The following is a 21,630-nucleotide window of genomic DNA, read 5'->3' as shown; positions in this document are numbered from 1 at the left end:
CCACCCCCCCCCCCCCCCCCCCCCCCCCCCCCCCCGCCGCCGACGTGGCGGCGCGACGCGATTGGGCGGGCGCCGCAGGCCGCGGGCGCTGATTGGCTGCCGCCGCCGCGGGCCCCGCCCCTCCGCCCCGATGCCCGCCATGGCCCCGCTGCTGCCGGGGCTGCTGCTGCTGCTGCTGCCGCCCGCGGCCCTCAGGGACCTCCGGCCCGGTAGGGGGCGACGCCGGGGTCATGAGGGGCAATAGGGGCCTAATGGCGGGGAGGGGGAATGGGGCCTAATGGGGCCTAATGGGGCTCAATGGGGCTCAGTGGGGCTCAGTGGGCTCAGTGGGGCTCAGTGGGGCTCAATGGGGCCGTGTCCCCCCCCTCAGAGCAGCTCCTGGTGTTCACGGTGGCCACGGAGGCCAATGAGGGCTACGAGCGGTTCCTGCGCTCGGCCCAGCGCTTCAACTACACCGTCAAGGTGGGGGGGGCTATGGGGCGGACCCATAAGTGGGGAGGGGGGGGGGGGGAAATGAATGGGGAGGAACCAATGGGGAGGAACCAATGGGGGGGGGACGAATGGGGGGGGACCAATGGGGGGGAACCAATGGGAGGGAACCAATGGGGGGGGGAACCAATGGGGGGGGAACCAATGGAGGGGAACCAATGGAGGGGAACCAATGGAGGGGAACCAATGGGAGGGGGGAACCAATGGGAGGGGGGAACCAATGGAGGGGAACCAATGGGAGGGAACCAATGGGAGGGGAACCAATGGGGGGGAACCAATGGGGGGGAACCAATGGGAGGGGGGGAACCAATGGGAGGGAACCAATGGGGGGGACCAATGGGGGGGGAACCAATGGAGGGGAACCAATGGAGGGGAACCAATGGAGGGGAACCAATGGGAGGGGGGAACCAATGGGAGGGGGGAACCAATGGAGGGGAACCAATGGGAGGGAACCAATGGAGGGGAACCAATGGAGGGGGGACGAATGGGAGGGAACCAATGGGGGGGAACCAATGGGAGGGGGGAACCAATGGAGGGGAACCAATGGGAGGGAACCAATGGGAGGGAACCAATGGAGGGGGGACGAATGGGGGGGGAACCAATGGGGGGGGAACCAATGGGGGGGAACCAATGGGGGGGGGGGAACCAATGGGGGGGGGAACCAATGGGAGGGAACCAATGGGGGGGGAACCAATGGAGGGGAACCAATGGGGGGGAACCAATGGGGGGGAACCAATGGAGGGGAACCAATGGGGGGGAACCAATGGGGGGGAACCAATGGGAGGGAACCAATGGGGGGGAACCAATGGAGGGGAACCAATGGGAGGGAACCAATGGAGGGGAACCAATGGGGGGGGAACCAATGGGGGGGGAACCAATGGGAGGAGGGGAACCAATGGGGGGGGGAACCAATGGGGGGGGAACCAATGGAGGGGAACCAATGGGGGGGAACCAATGGGAGGGAACCAATGGGGGGGAACCAATGGAGGGGAACCAATGGGGGGGAACCAATGGGAGGGGGGAACCAATGGAGGGGGGACGAATGGGGGGGGAACCAATGGAGGGGAACCAATGGGAGGGAACCAATGGAGGGGAACCAATGGAGGGGAACCAATGGGGGGGAACCAATGGGAGGGGGGAACCAATGGAGGGGAACCAATGGGGGGGAACCAATGGGGGGGAACCAATGGGAGGGAACCAATGGAGGGGAACCAATGGAGGGGAACCAATGGGAGGGGGGAACCAATGGAGGGGAACCAATGGGGGGGAACCAATGGGAGGGGGGAACCAATGGAGGGGAACCAATGGGAGGGAACCAATGGAGGGGAACCAATGGGGGGGAACCAATGGAGGGGAACCAATGGAGGGGGGACGAATGGGAGGGAACCAATGGGGGGGAACCAATGGGGGGGGAATCAATGGGGGGGAACCAATGGGGGGGGACGAATGGGAGGGAACCAATGGGAGGGGGGGAACCAATGGGGGGGGAACCAATGGGAGGGGGGAACCAATGGGAGGGAACCAATGGGGGGGGAACCAATGGGGGGGCCCCAATGGGGGGGGAACCAAGGGGGGGGGAACCAATGGAGGGGAACCAATGGGGGGGCCCCAATGGGAGGGAACCAATGGAGGGGAACCAATGGAGGGGAACCAATGGGAGGGAACCAATGGAGGGGAACCAATGGGGGGGCCCCAATGGGGGGTTCTCTCCCTGTGTGCCCTCAATAACGCTCCCCCCCCCCCCCCCCGCAGACGCTGGGCATGGGCCAGGAGTGGCGGGGGGGGGACGTGGCGCGCACGGTGGGGGGGGGGCAGAAGGTGCGCTGGCTGCGGGACGCCATGGAGCCGCTGCGGGCAATGGGCGAGCTGCTCGTGCTCTTCGTGGACAGGTGGGGGGCTACGGGGGGCTGTGGGGCTCTATGGGGCTCTATGGGGCTCTATGGGGGCGCTATGGGGCGCTATGGGGCTCTATGGGGGCTCTATGGGGGCTCTATGGGGCGCTATGGGGCGCTATGGGGGCTCTATGGGGGCTCTATGGGGCTCTATGGGGCTCTATGGGGGCGCTATGGGGGCGCTATGGGGCTCTATGGGGGCTCTATGGGGGCGCTATGGGGGCGCTATGGGGGCTCTATGGGGGCTCTATGGGGCGCTATGGGGGCGCTATGGGGGCTCTATGGGGGCTCTATGGGGGCTCTATGGGTGTTCTATGGGGGCGCTATGGGGCTCTATGGGGCTCTATAGGGGCTCTATGGGGGCGCTATGGGGGCTCTATGGGGTCTCTATGGGGGGTCTATGGGGGCGCTATGGGGCTCTATGGGGGCGCTGTGGGGGCTCTATGGGGCTCTATGGGGGCGCTATGGGGCTCTATGGGGTCTCTATGGGGCTCTATGGGGTCTCTGTGGGGTCCCTATGGGTCCCTATGGGTCTCTTTGGGTCCCTATGGCTCCCTATGTGTCCCTATGTCCCTCTATGGGTCCCTATGGGTCCCTCTATGGGTCTCTATGTCCCTCTATGGGTTCCTATGTCCCTCTATGGGTCCCTATGTCCCTCTATGGGTCCCTATGGGTCCCTCTATGGGTCCCTATGTCCCTCTATGGGTCCCTATGTCCCTCTATGGGTTCCTATGTGTCCCTATGGGTCCCTATGGCTCCCTATGGGTCCCTATGTCCCTCCATGGGTCCCTATGGGTCCCTCCATGGGTCCCTATGTCCCTCTATGGGTCCCTATGGGTCCCTCTATGGGTCCCTATGTCCCTCTATGGGTTCCTATGTGTCCCTATGGGTCCCTATGGCTCCCTATGGGTCCCTATGTCCCTCTATGGGTCCCTATGGGTCCCTCCATGGGTCCCTATGTCCCTCTATGGGTTCCTATGTCCCTCTATGGGTCCCTATGGGTCCCTCTATGGGTCCCTATGTCCCTCTATGGGTTCCTATGTCCCTCTATGGGTCCCTATGGGTCCCTCTATGGGTCCCTATGTGTCCCTCCATGGGTCCCTATGTGTCCCTCCATGGGTCCCTATGGGTCCCTCTATGGGTCCCTATGTCCCTCTATGGGTCCCTATGTGTCCCTCTATGGGTCCCTATGTGTCCCTCCATGGGTCCCTATGTCCCTCTATGGGTCCCTATGGGTCCCTCTATGGGTCCCTATGTCCCTCTATGGGTCCCTCTATGGGTCCCTATGGGTCCCTCTATGGGTCCCTATGTCCCTCTATGGGTCCCTATGGGTCCCTCCATGGGTCCCTATGTCCCTCTATGGGTCCCTATGTCCCTCTATGGGTCCCTATGGGTCCCTCTATGGGTCCCTATGTCCCTCTATGGGTCCCTCTATGGGTCCCTATGGGTCCCTATGGGTGCCTCTATGGGTCCCTATGTCCCTCTATGGGTTCCTATGTCCCTCTATGGGTCCCTATGGGTCCCTCTATGGGTCCCTATGTCCCTCTATGGGTCCCTATGGGTCCCTCCATGGGTCCCTATGTCCCTCTATGGGTCCCTATGTCCCTCTATGGGTCCCTATGGGTCCCTCTATGGGTCCCTATGTCCCTCTATGGGTCCCTCTATGGGTCCCTATGGGTCCCTATGGGTGCCTCTATGGGTCCCTATGTCCCTCTATGGGTTCCTATGTCCCTCTATGGGTCCCTATGGGTCCCTCTATGGGTCCCTATGTCCCTCTATGGGTCCCTATGGGTCCCTCCATGGGTCCCTATGTCCCTCTATGGGTCCCTATGGGTCCCTCCATGGGTCCCTGTGTCCCTCTATGGGTCCCTATGGGTCCCTCTATGGGTCCCTATGTCCCTCCATGGGTCCCTATGGGTCCCTCCATGGGTCCCTATGTCCCTCTATGGGTCCCTATGGGTCCCTCTATGGGTCCCTATGTCCCTCTATGGGTCCCTATGTCCCTCTATGGGTCCCTATGTCCCTCTATGGGTTCCTATGTGTCCCTATGGGTCCCTATGGCTCCCTATGGGTCCCTATGTCCCTTCATGGGTCCCTATGGGTCCCTCCATGGGTCCCTATGTCCCTCTATGGGTTCCTATGTCCCTCTATGGGTCCCTATGGGTCCCTCTATGGGTCCCTATGTCCCTCTATGGGTCCTTATGTGTTCCTCCATGGGTCCCTATGGGTCCCTCTATGGGTCCCTATGTGTCCCTCTATGGGTCCCTATGTGTCCCTCCATGGGTCCCTATGTCCCTCTATGGGTCCCTATGGGTCCCTCTATGGGTCCCTATGTCCCTCTATGTGTCCCTCTATGGGTCCCTATGTGTCCCTCCATGGGTCCCTATGTCCCTCTATGGGTCCCTATGGGTCCCTCTATGGGTCCCTATGTCCCTCTATGGGTCCCTATGGGTCCCTCCATGGGTCCCTATGGGTCCCTCTATGGGTCCCTATGTCCCTCTATGGGTCCCTCTATGGGTCCCTATGGGTCCCTCCATGGGTCCCCGTCCCCCCCCAGCTATGACGTGGTTCTGGCCGGGCCCCCCCCCGAGCTCGTCTCCGCCTTCGCTGGGGCCGGGGCCGCCCCCGGGCTCCTGTTCTCGGCCGAGGCCTTTTGCTGGCCCCAGGGGGCGCTCGCGAGCGCCTACCCCGAGCCCCCCCCCCGCGGCAAGCGCTTCCTCAACTCCGGAGGTGGGGACGGGGCTATGGGGGGGGCGCTATGGGGGGGAATGGGGGGGAATGGGGGGGGGAATGGGGTGGGAATGGGGGGGAATGGGGGGCTATGGGGTGGGAATGGGGGGCTATGGGGTGGGAATGGGGGGGAATGGGGGGCTATGGGGTGGGAATGGGGGTAATGGGGTGGGAATGGGGGGCTATGGGGTGGGAATGGGGGGCTATGGGGTGGGAATGGGGGGGAATGGGGGGCTATGGGGTGGGAATGGGGGGGAATGGGGGGCTATGGGGTGGGAATGGGGGGGAATGGGGGGCTATGGGGTGGGAATGGGGGGGAATGGGGGGCTATGGGGTGGGAATGGGGGGGAATGGGGTAGGAATGGGTGGGAATGGGGGGCTATGGGGTGGGAATGGGGGGAATGGGGGGCTATGGGGCACTATGGGGTGGGAATGGTGGGGAATGGGGGGCTATGGGGTGGGAATGGGGGGGAATGGGGGGCTATGGGGTGGGAATGGGAGGGAATGGGGGGCTATGGGGTGGGAATGGGGTGGGAATGGGGGGCTATGGGGTGGGAATGGGGGGGAATGGGGGGCTATGGGGTGGGAATGGGGGGGAATGGGGTAGGAATGGGTGGGAATGGGGGGCTATGGGGTGGGAATGGGGGGAATGGGGGGCTATGGGGCGCTATGGGGTGGGAATGGTGGGGAATGGGGGGCTATGGGGTGGGAATGGGGGGGAATGGGGTGGGAATGGGGGGCTATGGGGTGGGAATGGGAGGGAATGGGGGGCTATGGGGTGGGAATGGGGGGCTATGGGGTGGGAATGGGGTGGGAATGGGGGGCTATGGGGTGGGAATGGGGTGGGAATGGGGGGCTATGGGGTGGGAATGGGGGGGAATGGGGGGCTATGGGGTGGGAATGGGGGGGCATGGGGGGCTATGGGGTGGGAATGGGGGGGAATGGGGGGCTATGGGGTGGGAATGGGGTGGGAATGGGGGGCTATGGGGTGGGAATGGGGGGGAATGGGGGGCTATGGGGTGGGAATGGGGGGGAATGGGGGGCTATGGGGTGGGAATGGGGGGGCATGGGGGGCTATGGGGTGGGAATGGGGCACTATGGGGGGCTATGGGTCTATGGCTCAATGGGTATCAGTGGGGCTCAATGGGTACCAATGGGGCTCAGTGGGTATCAATGGGTGTCAATGGGTATCAATGGGTGTCAATGGGTATCAGTGGGGCTCAATGGGTGTCAATGGGGGTCAATGGGTGTCAATGGGGGTCAATGGGGCTCTATGGGTGTCAATGGGTATCAATGGGTGTCAATGGGTATCAATGGATTCAATGGGTGTCAATGGGTATCAATGGGTATCAATGGGTGTCAATGGGTGTCAATGGGCATCAATGGGTATCAATGGGTGTCAATGGGTATCAATGGGTATCAATGGGTGTCAATGGGTGTCAATGGGCGTCAGTGGGCGTCAATGGGTGTCAATGGGTATCAATGGGCGTCAGTGGGCATCAATGGGTATCAATGGGTGTCAATGGGTACCAATGGGTATCAATGGGTGTCGTCAATGGGTGTCAATGGGTATCAATGGGCGTCAGTGGGCATCAATGGGTATCAATGGGTGTCAATGGGTGTCAATGGGTATCAATGGGTACCAATGGGTGTCAATGGGTACTAATGGGTGTCAATGGGTGTCAATGGGTACCAGTGGGTGTCAATGGGTGTCAATGGTTACCAGTGGGTGTCAATGGGTATCAATGGGTGTCAATGGGTATCAATGGGTGTCAATGGGTGTCAATGGGTATCAATGGGTGTTAATGGGTGTCAATGGGTATCAATGGGTGTCAATGGGTATCAATGGGTGTCAATGGGTGTCAATGGGTATCAATGGGTATCAATGGGTGTCAATGGGTGTCAATGGGGGTCAATGGGTATCAATGGGTATCAATGGGTATCAATGGGTGTCAATGGGTATCAATGGGTATCAATGGGTGTCAATGGGTATCAATGGGTATCAATGGGTGTCAATGGGTGTCAATGGGGGTCCGTCCCCCCCCCAGGCTTCATTGGTTTCGCCCCCGCCGTTTGGCGCCTGGTCGAGAGGTGGCGCTACCGGGACGATGACGACGATCAGCTCTTCTATACCCACCTGTACCTGCAGCCCCAGCTGCGGGTGCGCCCCAACAACACCCCGAAATCAGCCAAAAACGGGCAAAAATGGGCAAAAACACCCCCAAAAACCCGAGAAAACACCCCCCAAAACCCCCAAATGCCAAAAAACCGCCCCCAAATGCCCCAAAATAGCCTGAAATCACCCCAAAATGGCCTAACCCAGCCCAGAACAACCCTATAGGGCCCCAATCCCCCCCCATAGGGCTCCATTAACCCCCTAAGAAGCCCCATTACCCCCTATAGGACCCCATTACCCCCTATAGCACCCCATTACCCCCCCATAGGACCCCATTACCCCCCCATAGGACCCCATTACCCCCTATAGCACCCCATTACCCCCCCATAGGACCCCATTACCCCCTATAGCACCCTATTACCCCCCTATAGAGCCCCATTATCCCTTATCGGACCCCATTACTGCCTATGGAACCCTATAACCCCCCTATAGGACCCCATTACCCCTTATAGGACCCCATTAACCCCTATAGCACCCCATTATCCCCCTATAGAGCCCCGTTATCCCTTATAGGACCCCATTACTGCCTATAGAACCCTATAACCCCCCTATAGGACCCCATTACCCCTTATAGGACCCCATTACCCCCCTATAGAGCCCCTTTCCCCCCTATAGGACCCCATTACCACCCCATAGGACCCCATTACCGCCTATAGAACCCTATAACCCCCCTATACAACCCCATTCCCCCCTATAGGACCCCATTCCCCCCCCCAGAACCCTATTCCCCCCTATAGGACCCCTATAGACCCCCATTATTCCCTATAGGAAGAGCTGGGGCTGGCCCTGGATCATTATTCCCGCATCTTCCAGAACCTCAATGGAGCCATAGGTAACAATGGCGGGGGGGTCCGGTCCTATAGGGGAAGGGGGGTCCCTATAGACCCCCCCTATGGATCGTCCCCTATGGATCGTCCCCTATAGATGAGGTCGTGCTCAAGTTCGAGCCGGGCCGCGTGCGGGTGCGGAACGTGGCCTACGACTCCCTGCCCATCGTCATCCATGGCAATGGGCCCACCAAGGTAAGGCACCCAAAATCACCCTTTTAGGGCCCAAAATCGGGTCTGGGGACCCCAAAATCGCCCTTTTAGGACCCAAAATCGGGTTTGGGGACCCCAAAATCGCCCTTTTAGGACCCAAAATCGGGTCCGGGGACCCCAAAATCGCCCTTTTAGGACCCAAAATCGGGTCCGGGGACCCCAAAATCGCCCTTTCAGGGCCCAAAATCGGGTCCGGGGACCCCAAAATCGCCCTTTTAGGACCCAAAATCGGGTCCGGGGACCCCAAAATCGCCCTTTTAGGGCCCAAAATCGGGTCCGGGGACCCCAAAATCGCCCTTTTAGGACCCAAAATCGGGTCCGGGGACCCCAAAATCGCCCTTTTAGGACCCAAAATCGGGTCCGGGGACCCCAAAATCGCCCTTTTAGGACCCAAAATCGGGTCCGGGGACCCCAGAATCGCCCTTTTAGGACCCAAAATCGGGTCCGGGGACCCCAAAATCGCCCTTTTAGGACCCAAAATCGGGTCCGGGGACCCCAAAATCGCCCTTTTAGGACCCAAAATCGGGTCCGGGGACCCCAAAATCGCCCTTTTAGGACCCAAAATCGGGTCCGGGGACCCCAAAATCGCCCTTTTAGGACCCAAAATCGGGTCTGGGGACCCCAAAATCGCCCTTTTAGGACCCAAAATCGGGTCTGGGGACCCCAAAATCGCCCTTTTAGGACCCCAAATCGGGTCTGGGGACCCCAAAATCGCCCTTTTAGGACCCAAAATCGGGTCTGGGGACCCCAAAATCGCCCCTTTTGGGCACAAAATCGGGTCCGGGGACCCCAAAATCGCCCTTTTCGGACCCAAAATCGGGTCCGGGGACCCCAAAATCGCCCTTTTAGGACCCAAAATCGGGTCTGGGGACCCCAAAATCGCCCTTTTAGGACCCAAAATCGGGTCCGGGGACCCCAAAATCGCCCTTTTAGGACCCAAAATCGGGTTTGGGGACCCCAAAATCGCCCTTTTAGGACCCCAAATCGGGTCTGGGGACCCCAAAATCGCCCTTTTAGGACCCAAAATCGGGTCTGGGGACCCCAAAATCGCCCTTTTAGGACCCAAAATCGGGTCCGGGGACCCCAAAATCGCCCTTTTAGGACCCAAAATCGAGTCTGGGGACCCCAAAATCGCCCTTTTAGGACCCAAAATCGGGTCCGGGGACCCCAAAATCGCCCTTTTAGGACCCAAAATCAGATCTGGGGACCCCAAAATCGCCCTTTTAGGACCCAAAATCGGGTCTGGGGACCCCAAAATCGCCTTTTTCAGACCCAAAATCGGGTCTGGGGACCCCAAAATCGCCCTTTTCGGACCCAAAATCGGGTCTGGGGACCCCAAAATCGCCCTTTTCGGACCCAAAATTGGGTCTGGGGACCCCAAAATCGCCCTTTTAGGACCCCATTACCCCCTTTAGGACCCCATTACCCCCCTATAGCACCCCTATACGCCCCCATAGGCCCCCCTAGGCCCCTATAGGGCTCTATAGGGTGCCGTGTGCCCCCCAGCTCCAGCTCAATTACCTGGGGAACTACGTCCCGTGGGGCTGGAGCCCCGATGGCTGCGGGGACTGCGACCACGGCCTGCGGGACCTGCGTGGGGTGCCGGTATGGGGGCTATGGGGGCTATGGGGGGTATAGGGGTATGGGGGGTATAGGGTCTATGGGGGTATGGGGGCTATGGGGGCTATGGGGGGTATAGGGGTATGGGGGGTATGGGGTCTATGGGGGTATGGGGGCTATGGGGCTATGGGGGGTATAGGGGCTATGGGGGTATGGGGGTATGGGGGGTATAGGGTCTATGGGGGTATGGGGGCTATGGGGGTATGGGGGGTATAGGGGCTATGGGGGGTATAGGGGCTATGGGGGTATGGGGGCTATGGGGGTATGGGGGGTATAGGGGCTATGGGGGCTATGGGGGTATGGGGGTATGGGGGGTATAGGGGCTATGGGGGTATAGGGGCTATGGGGGTATGGGGGCTATGGGGGCTATGGGGGGTATGGGGGTATGGGGGCTATGGGGGTATGGGGGCTATGGGGCTATGGGGGTATGGGGGCTATAGAGGGTATGGGGGCTATGGGGGCTATAGAGGGTATGGGGGCTATGGGGCTATGGGGGTATGGGGGCTATAGAGGCTATGGGGGTATGGGGGCTATGGGGGCTATGTGGGCTATGGGGGCTATGGGGCTATAGGGGTATGGGGGCTATGGGGGCTATGGGGGGTATAGGGGTATAGGGGCTATGGGGGCTATGGGGGGTATAGGGGTATAGGGGCTATGGGGGCTATGGGGGGTATAGGGGCTATGGGGGTATGGGGGCTATAGGGGTATGGGGGCTATGGGGGCTATGGGGGGTATGGGGATATGGGGGCTATGGGGCTATGGGGGTATGGGGGCTATAGGGCTATGGGGGTATGGGGGCTATAGAGGCTATGGGGGCTATAGGGGCTATGGGGGTATGGGGGTATGGGGGCTATGGGGGCTATAGAGGCTATGGGGGTATGGGGGCTATGGGGGCTATAGGGGCTATGGGGGTATGGGGGCTATGGGGCTATGGGGGTATGGGGGCTATAGAGGCTATGGGGGTATGGGGGCTATGGGGGCTATGGGGGCTATGGGGGCTATGGGGCTATGGGGGCTATGGGGGCTATAGGGGCTATGGGGCTATGGGGGCTATGGGGGCTATAGGGGCTATAGAGGCTATGGGGGTATGGGGGCTATGGGGGTATGGGGGTTATGGGGATGCCGTAGAATGCTATAGGGATGCCATAGGATGCTATAGAGATGCTATAGGATGCTATAGGATGCCATAGGATGCCATAGGATGCCATAGGATGCCATAGGATGCTATAGCGATGCCATAGGATGCTATAGGATGCCATAGGATGCCATAGGATGCTATAGGATGCCATAGGATCCCATAGGATCCCATAGGATGCCATAGGATCCCATAGGATCCCATAGGATGCCATAGGATGCCATAGGATCCCATAGGATCCCATAGGATGCCATAGGATGCCATAGGATGCCATAGGATCCCATAGGATCCCATAGGATGCCATAGGATGCCATAGGATCCCATAGGATGCCATAGGATGCCATAGGATGCCATAGGATGCCATAGGATCCCATAGGATGCCATAGGATGCCATAGGATGCCATAGGATGCCATAGGATCCCATAGGATGCCATAGGATGCCATAGGATCCCATAGGATGCCATAGGATGCCATAGGATGCCATAGGATGCCATAGGATCCCATAGGGTCCCATAGGGTCCCATAGGATGCCATAGGATGCCATAGGATGCCATAGGATCCCATAGGATGCCATAGGGTCCCATAGGGTCCCATAGGATGCCATAGGATGCCATAGGATGCCATAGGATCCCATAGGATGCCATAGGGTCCCATAGGGTCCCATAGGGTCCCATAGGATCCCATAGGGTCCCATAGGATCCCATAGGGTCCCCTAGGATGCTGTGCCCCTATGGCCGCTGTGTGTGTGTGGGCGCAGGCGGAGCAGCTGCCCCGGGTGCTGCTGGGGGTCTTCGTGGAGCAGCCGACCCCGTTCCTGCCGCGCTTCCTGCGGCGCCTCCTGCGCTGGCGCTACCCCAGCGCCCGCCTGGGCCTCTTCCTGCACAACCGCGTCAGTGCCGCCGGGGGCGCTGTGGGGCGCTGTGGGGGTCTATGGGGGCGCTATGGGGGCTCTATGGGGGCGCTATGGGGGCTCTATGGGGGCTCTATGGGGGCGCTATGGGGGCTCTATGGGGGCTCTATGGGGGCTCTATGGGGGCGCTATGGGGGCTCTATGGGGGCGCTATGGGAGCTCTATGGGGCTCTATGGGGGGCGCTATGGGGGCTCTATGGGGCTCTATGGGGGCTCTATGGGGGCGCTATGGGGGCGCTATGGGGCTCTATGGGGGCGCTATGGGGGCTCTATGGGGGCGCTATGGGGGCGCTATGGGGGCTCTATGGGGCTCTATGGGGGCTCTATGGGGGCGCTATGGGGGCGCTATGGGGGCTCTATGGGGGCTCTATGGGGGCTCTATGGGGGCTCTATGGGGGCGCTATGGGGGCTCTATGGGGGCTCTATGGGGGCGCTATGGGGGCGCTATGGGGGCGCTGTGGGGGCTCTATGGGGGCGCTATGGGGGCGCTATGGGGGCTCTATGGGGGCGCTATGGGGGCTCTATGGGGGCGCTATGGGGGCGCTATGGGGGCGCTGTGGGGGCGCTGTGGGGGCGCTATGGGGGCGCTATGGGGGCGCTGTGGGGGCTCTATGGGGGCGCTATGGGGGCGCTGTGGGGGCGCTATGGGGGCTCTATGGGGGCGCTATGGGGGCGCTGTGGGGGCTCTATGGGGGCGCTATGGGGGCTCTATGGGGGCGCTATGGGGGCTCTATGGAGTCTCTGTGGGTATCTATGGGGGCGCTATGGGGGCTCTATGGAGTCTCTGTGGGTATCTATGGGGTCTCTATGGAGTCTCTATGGGTCCCTATGTTTCTCTATGGGGTCTCTCTATGAGGTCTCTCTATGGGTGCCTATGGGGTCTCTATGTCTCTCTATGGGGCTCTATGGGTCCCTATGGGGTCTCTATGGGTCTCTATGGTCTCTATGGGTCCCTATGGGTCTCTATGGGTCTCTATGGGTCCCTATGGGTCTCTATGGGTCCCTATGGGGCTCTATGGGTCTCTATGGGTCTCTATGGCAGGAGCCGCACCACGAGCCCCACATCGCCGCCTTGTGGCCGCGCCTGCGCCGTCGCTTCGCCTCCGCCCGCCTGGTGGGGCCCGAGGAGGGGCTGGAGCCGGCAGCGGCGCGGGACATGGGAATGTAGGGATGGCAATGGGGGGCTATGGGTCCCAATGGGTCTCTATGGTTCCCTATGGGTCTCTATGGGTCCCTATGGGTCTCTATGGGGTCTCTATGGGGTCCCTATGGGGTGACGGTGGCCCCGGTGCAGGTCCCTTTGCCGCCAGGACCCGCAGTGCCAGCACTACCTGAGCCTGGATGCGGACGTGGCCCTGACCCACATGGGGACCCTGCGGGCGCTGCTGAGGCAGAACCGGTGCGGCCCGCATCCCATAATAGCCCATCATATCCCATAGTACCCTAGCGTACCCCATAATAGCGTATCATATCTTATAATGGCCCATCATACCCCATACCCCATGCCCCATATCCCATGCCCCATATCCCATACCCCATACCCCATACCCCATACTCCATACCCCATATCCCATACCCCATATCCCATACCCCATACCCCATATCCCATACCCCATACCCCATATCCCATACCCCATATCCCATACCCCATACCCCATATCCCATATCCCATACCCCATATCCCATACCCCATATCCCATACCCCCTACCCCATATCCCATACCCCATACCCCATACCCCATACTCCATATCCCATACCCCATACCCCATATCCCATATCCCATACCCCATACCCCATATCCCATACCCCATACCCCATACCCCATATCCCATACCCCATACCCCATACCCCATATCCCATACCCCATACCCCATATCCCATATCCCATACCCCATACCCCATACCCCATATCCCATACCCCATACCCCATACCCCATATCCCATACCCCATACCCCATATCCCATACCCCATATCCCATATCCCATACCCCATACCCCATACCCCATATCCCATACCCCATATCCCATACCCCATACCCCATATCCCATACCCCATATCCCATACCCCATACCCCATACCCCATACCCCATACCCCATATCCCATACCCCATACCCCATATCCCATACCCCATATCCCATATCCCATACCCCATATCCCATACCCCATACCCCATATCCCATACCCCATACCCCATATCCCATACCCCATACCCCATATCCCATACCCCATATCCCATACCCCATACCCCATACCCCATACCCCATACCCCATATCCCATACCCCATACCCCATATCCCATACCCCATATCCCATATCCCATACCCCATACCCCATACCCCATATCCCATACCCCATATCCCATACCCCATACCCCATACCCCATATCCCATACCCCATACCCCATATCCCATACCCCATACCCCATATCCCATACCCCATATCCCATACCCCATATCCCATACCCCATACCCCATACCCCATATCCCATACCCCATATCCCATACCCCATACCCCATACCCCATACCCCATACCCCATATCCCATATCCCATACCCCATATCCCATATCCCATACCCCATACCCCATATCCCATATCCCATACCCCATACCCCATACCCCATACCCCATATCCCATACCCCATATCCCATATCCCATACCCCATACCCCATACCCCATATCCCATACCCCATACCCCATACCCCATACCCCATACCCCATACCCCATATCCCATAGGCGGGTCCTGGCCCCCCTCCTCTCCCGCCCTGGGCAGCTCTGGTCCAACTTTTGGGGTGCTCTCAGTCCCGATGGATTCTACGCCCGATCCCAGGATTACATCGACATCGTGCAGGGCAAGAGGAGGTGGGTGCCGCACGCCACGCCCCCTTGAAGCCACGCCCCCCTTGAAGCCACGCCCCATGCCCTTTCATGGGCATGGGCTCTTATAGCCCCCTCCCCTTTAAGCCACGTCCCCCCATTCAACCCACATCCCATCAATGGGAGTCCAACCCATTCATAGACCTGGGAGCCCTAAGCCACGCCCCCATGTCCTTTTATAGCCACGCCCACCCCCATTCACCACTACCCCCCCATCAATGGGAACCCAACCCATTCATAGACCCGGGAGCCTTAAGCCACGCCCCCATGTCCTTTTATAGCCCTGGCCTATTATAGCCACGCCCCCATCTGTTACCATGGCAACCCATTGTAGCCCCGCCCTCTGTGAGCATCACCCAATGGGAGCCAAGCCCCCCGCTAGCCACGCCCCCACCCGGTCACCATGGCAACCCAGGCCCATTATAGCCCCGCCTCCTGTGAGCTTCACCCAATGGGAGCCAAGCGCCGCAGGGCACCCCCCCGCTCCACGCAGGGGCGAGGGCGCTGACTGGTTCAACGCCAGGCAGGGGGCGGGCTTTGCAGCCCTGGCCGCGCTCTGATTGGTCGACACGGGGGGGGGGGGGGGGCGTGTCCAGGAGCGTGTGGAACGTGCCGTACGTCAGCCACGCCTACCTCATCGAGGGGGCGGCGCTTCGCGGCCCGCTGGGGGCGGGGCCTGTCTTCAGCCAATCAGAGACCGACCCGGACATGGCGCTCTGCCAGCGCGCCCGCGAGACGGTGCCGACCCCCAAAACCCCCTTTTTCACCCCAAAACCACCCCTTTCACCCCTCACAAACCCCAAAGCCACCTTTTGAACCCCCCAAAATACCCCCTTTTAGCCCAAAAACCCCGGCTTTTTACCCCAAGAACACCCCCGTAACCCCAAAATGCACCAAAACCCCCCTTTTTAACCCCAAAACCCCCCTTTTTAACCCCAAAACCCCCCTTTTTAACCCCAAAACCTCCCTTTTTAACCCCAACCCCCCCCTTTTTAACCCCAAAACCACCCCTTTTAACCCCAAAAGCCTCCTTTTTCACCCCAACCCACCCCAACCCCCTCCTTTTGAACCCCCAAACCACCACTTTTAACCCCAAACCCCACCTTTTAACCCCAAAACCCCCCTTTTTAACCCCAAAACCACTTCCTTGCCCACTCGCATGCACCCCAACCCCTATTAGGGTCCTGTGGGGACATGAGTGGGTCCCAGGGGTGTGTATTGGGCTCCTATAGGGGGTGTATGGGGTCCTATATGGGCGATATGGGGTCCTATGGGGGATATATGGGGTCCTATAGGGGGTATATGGGGTCCTATGGGGGATATATGGGGTCCTATAGGGGCTATATGGGGTCCTATGGGGGATATATGGGGTCCTATAGGGGGTCTATGGGGTCCTATAGGGGGGTTGGGATCCCAAAGTGTGATTTGGGGTCTCAAAGGTGTGATTTTGGGGTGTTTTGGGGGGATTTTGGGGTGTTTTGGGGGATTTTGGGGGGATTTTGGGGTGTTTTGGGTGATTTTGGGGTGTTTTGGGTGACTTTGGGGTGATTTTGGGGTGATTTTGGGGTGTTTTGGGTGATTTTGGGGGGATTTTGGGGTGTTTTGGGTGATTTTGGGGGGATTTTGGGGTGTTTTCGGTGATTTTGGGGTGTTTTGGGCCCCCCCAGGGTCTCTTCCTGCACGTCACCAACCGGGAGCACTTTGGGCACTTGTTGGTCACCAGCAACTACAACAGCAGCCGGAAACACCCGGACCTGCTACAGCTGCCCCACAACACCCAGGTACCCACTGACACCCATTGACCCCCATTGACCCCCATTGACCCCCATTGACACCCATTGACACCCATTGACACCCATTGACCCCCATTGACCCCCATTGACACCCATTGACACCCATTGATACCCATTGACACCCATTGACCCCCATTGACCCCCATTGACCCCCACTGACACCCATTGACACCCATTGATACCCATTGACACCCATTGACACCCATTGACCCCCACTGACACCCATTGATACCCATTGATACCCACTGACCCCCGTTGACACCCATTGATACCCATTGATACCCATTGACCCCCATTGACCCCCATTGACACCCATTGACACCCATTGATACCCATTGATACCCATTGATACCCATGGACACCCATTGACCCCCACTGACACCCATTGATACCCATTGATACCCATTGACCCCCATTGACACCCATTGACACCCATTGGCACCCACTGACACCCATTGATACCCATGGACACCCATTGACACCCATTGATACCCATTGACCCCCATTGATCCCCACTGATACCCATTGACACCCATTGACACCCATTGACACCCATTGACACCCATTGATACCCATTGACCCCCATTGATACCCATTGACCCCCGTTGACCCCCGTTGACACCCATTGATACCCATTGACACCCATTGGCACCCATTGACCCCCATTGACCCCCATTGACCCCCATTGACCCCCATTGACACCCATTGACACCCATTGACACCCATTGACACCCATTGGCACCCATTGCAGGACTGGGAGCAGCAGTACCTCCATGAGAACTACAGCCGCATCTTCCAGGAGAGCCTCTATGAGGAGGTACCTGAACCCCCAAACACCCCATAGGGACCCCAATACCCCATAGGGACCCCAATGCACCCCATTAGGGACCCCAATGCACCCCATTAGGGACCCCAATACATCCTATAGGGACCCCAATACCCCGTAGGGACCCCAATGCACCCCATTAGGACCCCAATACATCCTATAGGGACCCCAATACCCCGTAGGGACCCCAATGCACCCCATTAGGACCCCAATACATCCTATAGGGACCCCAATACCCCGTAGGGACCCCAATACCCTGTAGGGACCCCAATGCACCCCATTAGGGACCCCAATACATCCTATAGGGACCCCAATACCCCATAGGGACCCCAATACATCCTATAGGGACCCCAATACCCCATAGGGGCCCCAATACATCCTATAGGCACCCCAATACCCCATAGGGACCTCAATACCCCATATGAGGCCTGGTTGCCATTGGGGGTCCCTATGGGTCCCGATGGATCCCTATTGATCCCTATTGGTCCCTATTGAACCTTATTGATTCCTATTGATCCCTATTGGTCCCTATTGATTCCTGTTGATCGCTATTGGCCCTTATTGATCCTTATTGATCCCTATGGATCTTAGCTGCTCCCTATTGATCCTACTTGGTCCCTATTGATCCCTATTGGTCCTACTCATCCCTATTGATCCCTATTGGTCCCTATTGGTCCCTATTGATCCCTGTTGATCCCTATTGGTCCCTATTGATCCCTGATGTCCCTGCCCCCCCCAGCCCTGTCCCGACGTCTTCCGCTTCCCGCTCTTCTCCGAGAGCTTCAGCCGGGAGCTGCTGGAGGAGGCTCAGGAATACGGGGCCTGGAGCCAGGAGCAGGTGACGGGGGGGCCCCATAGGGGTGTATGGGGCCCCATAGGGGTGTATGGGGCCCTAAAGGGGGTTTATGGGGTCCTAAAGGGGGTTTTGGGGTCCTAAAGGGGGTATATGGGGTCCTAAAGGGGGTTTATGGGGTCCTAAAGGGGGTTTTGGGGTCCTAAATGGGGTATATGGGGTCCTAAAGGGGGTTTATGGGGCCCTAAAGGGGGTTTATGGGGTCCTAAAGGGGGTTTATGGGGCCCTAAAGGGGGTTTATGGGGTCCTAAAGGGGGTTTATGGGGTCCTAAAGGTGGTTTTGGGGTCCTAAAGGGGGTATATGGGGTCCTAAAGGGGGTTTATGGGGCCCTAAAGGGGGTATATGGGGTCCTAAAGGGGGTTTATGGGGTCCTAAAGGTGGTTTTGGGGTCCTAAAGGGGGTATATGGGGTCCTAAAGGGGGTTTATGGGGCCCTAAAGGGGGTATATGGGGTCCTAAAGGGGGTTTATGGGGCCCTAAAGGGGGTATATGGGGTCCTAAAGGGGGTGTATGGGGTCCTAAAGGGGGTTTTGGGGTCCCATAGGGGGGTTTTGGAGCCCTGTGGGTGGGTTTTGGTACCCATTGGGGGGTGTTGACACCCATTGGCACCCATTGGGTGCCCATTGACACCCATGGGAGGTGTTGCTGCCCATTGTGTGCCCATTGGGAGGTGTTGACACCCATTGGGTGCCCATTGGGAGGTGTTGACACCCATTGGCACCCATTGGGTGCCCATTGGGAGGTGTTAATGCCCATTGAGTGCCCATTGGGAGGTGTTGCTGCCCATTGGCACCCATTGGGTGCCCATTGGGAGGTGTTGATGCCCATTGGGTGCCCATTGGGAGGTGTTGATGCCCATTGAGTGCCCATTGGGAGGTGTTGATGGCCATTGGGTGCCCGTTGGGAGGTGTTGATGCCCATTGGGTGCCCGTTGGGAGGTGTTGATGGCCATTGGGTGCCCGTTGGGAGGTGTTGATGCCCATTGGGTGCCCATTGGGAGGTGTTGATACCCATTGGGTGCCCATTGGGAGGTGTTGATGCCCATTGGGTGCCCATTGGGAGGTGTTGATGGCCATTGGGTGCCCGTTGGGAGGTGTTGATGCCCATTGGGTGCCCATTGGGAGGTGTTGATGCCCATTGGGTGCCCATTGGGAGGTGTTGATACCCATTGGGTGCCCGTTGGGAGGTGTTGACGCCCATTGGCACCCATTGGGTGCCCGTTGCCACCCATGGCACCCACATGTCCCCGTGCCCACAGCCCGGGGTGCACTCGGTGCCCCTGTCCCGCCTGGGCCTCGATGGGCTCTGGATGGGGGCCCTGAGCCGGTACCTGGCGCCCATCGCCCGCAAGCTGTTCCCTGGGTACCAGCACAAGGTGGGCGGGGCCTGCGGGGGGGGGGGGCGTGGCTTAAGGGAGAGGGGGCGTGGCTTTAACGGGGGCGTGGCTTCGGGTAAGGCTGTGGCCAATTGGAAGGGGAGGGGGGGGATGTAAATGGGGAGGGGAGCAATGAATGGGGCTCTGTGGGGAGGGGGCGTGGCTACGAGGGGAGGGGGCGTGGTCGTCTCAAGCCACGCCCCCCCCCAATGCAGGGCCGGGCGGTGCTGAGCTCCGTGGTGCGGTACCGCCCCGCCCCCCCCGCCGAGGAGGCCCCGCCCCCCCCCCCCGCGGCCACCGTGAGCGTGAGCCTGGGGCTGAGCCCCCCCCAGGTAATGGGGGGCAATGGGGGCAATGGGGGGTAATGGGGGTAATGGGATAACAGGGGGAATGGGGGTAAATGGGGGGCAATGGGGCGTAATGGGGTAATGGGGGCAATGGGGGGCAATGGGGCGTAATGGGGTAATGGGGCGTAATGGGGGCAATGGGATAATGGGGCAATGGGGGGTAATGGGGCAATGGAGGTAAGGGGGGTAATGGGGGGCAATGGGGGTAATGGGGTGATGGGGCAGTGGGGTAATGGGGGGCAATGGGGGTAATGGGGCAATGGGCGGTAATGGGGTAATGGGGCGTAATGGGAGTAATGGGGTAATGCGGGCAAAGGGGGCAATGGGGGGTAATGGGGGGTAATGGGGGCAATGGGGGTGATGGGGCAATGGGGGGTAATGGGGGTAATGGGGTAATGCGGGCAAAGGGGGCAATGGGGGGTAATGGGGGGTAATGGGGTAATGGGGGGTAATGGGGGCAATGGGGGCAATGGGTATCAATGGACCTCAATGTGGGTCCCTGTTGTCTCTGGGCAGGGGGGGGGCTGGCGCTTCCCCCGCTATGACTGCGGGGTGCTGGGGCCCCCCCCGGGCTGGGCCCTGCTGCACCCCGGGCGCCTCACGCACCGGCCCCAGCTGCTGCCCCCCCCCCGCGGCACCCGCTTCGCCCTCGTCACCCTCCTGGAGCCCTGACACTGGAGGGGGGGGGCAATGGAAATGAAGGAGGACACTGGAGCCATCGGGGGCAAGGGGGGCATTGAGGACACTGGAGGCAATGGGGGCAATGGGGGCAATGGGGGTAATGGGGGTAATGGGGGCAATGGGGGCAATGGGGGCAATGGGGGTAATGGGGGCAATGGGGGTAATGGGGGTAATGGGGGTAATGGGGGTAATGGGGGGCAATGGGTTCATTGATGATATTGGGGGTGATGGCATCAATGGGGACATTGGGATCATTGGGGACATTGGGTTCATTGATGACACTGGGGACAATGGGGATATTGGGATCAATGGGGACAACGGGTTCATTGATGACATTGGGATCAATGGGGACATTGGGATCAATGGGGACAACGGGTTCATTGATGACATTGGGATCAATGGGGACATTGGGATCAATGGGGACAACGGGTTCATTGATGACATTGGGATCAATGGGGACATTGGGATCAATGGGGACATTGGGTTCATTGATGACATTGGGATCAATGGGGACATTGGGATCAATGGGGACATTGGGTTCATTGATGACACTGGGGACAATGGGGACATTGGGATCAATGGGGACATTGGGTTCATTGATGACACTGGGGACAATGGGGATATTGGGATCAATGGGGACATTGGGTTCATTGATGACACTGGGGACAATGGGGATATTGGGATCAATGGGGACAACGGGTTCATTGATGACATTGGGATCAATGGGGACATTGGGATCAATGGGGACATTGGGTTCATTGATGACACTGGGGACAATGGGGATATTGGGATCAATGGGGACAACGGGTTCATTGATGACATTGGGATCAATGGGGACATTGGGATCAATGGGGACATTGGGTTCATTGATGACACTGGGGTCA

The 21,630-nt window shown here is 59.2% G+C and overlaps 1 protein-coding gene across 1 annotated transcript; it reads left to right on the top strand.

Moving 5' to 3' along the window:
- The first annotated feature begins 138 nt into the window (after window positions 1–138).
- On the top strand, window positions 139–20,775 carry LOC308231228 (multifunctional procollagen lysine hydroxylase and glycosyltransferase LH3-like). Its single transcript, XM_080636403.1, has 19 exons — window positions 139–209; window positions 371–462; window positions 2,242–2,378; window positions 4,939–5,111; window positions 7,160–7,272; window positions 8,056–8,119; window positions 8,212–8,309; window positions 9,834–9,932; window positions 11,840–11,971; window positions 13,035–13,156; window positions 13,287–13,391; window positions 14,731–14,856; window positions 15,468–15,609; window positions 16,539–16,652; window positions 17,416–17,481; window positions 18,230–18,328; window positions 19,602–19,718; window positions 19,934–20,050; window positions 20,582–20,775. The coding sequence occupies exons 1-19, from the start codon at window positions 140–142 to the stop codon at window positions 20,735–20,737; spliced, it is 2,142 nt and encodes a 713-aa protein (XP_080492529.1). The 5' UTR covers window position 139; the 3' UTR covers window positions 20,738–20,775.
- Window positions 20,776–21,630: the final 855 nt, after the last annotated feature.

The sequence above is a fragment of the Psittacula echo genome (assembly GCF_963264785.1).
Source record: "Psittacula echo genome assembly, chromosome: 32".
Lineage (NCBI taxonomy): Eukaryota > Metazoa > Chordata > Aves > Psittaciformes > Psittacidae > Psittacula > Psittacula echo.
This window is presented reverse-complemented; position numbering and strand designations above follow the sequence as displayed.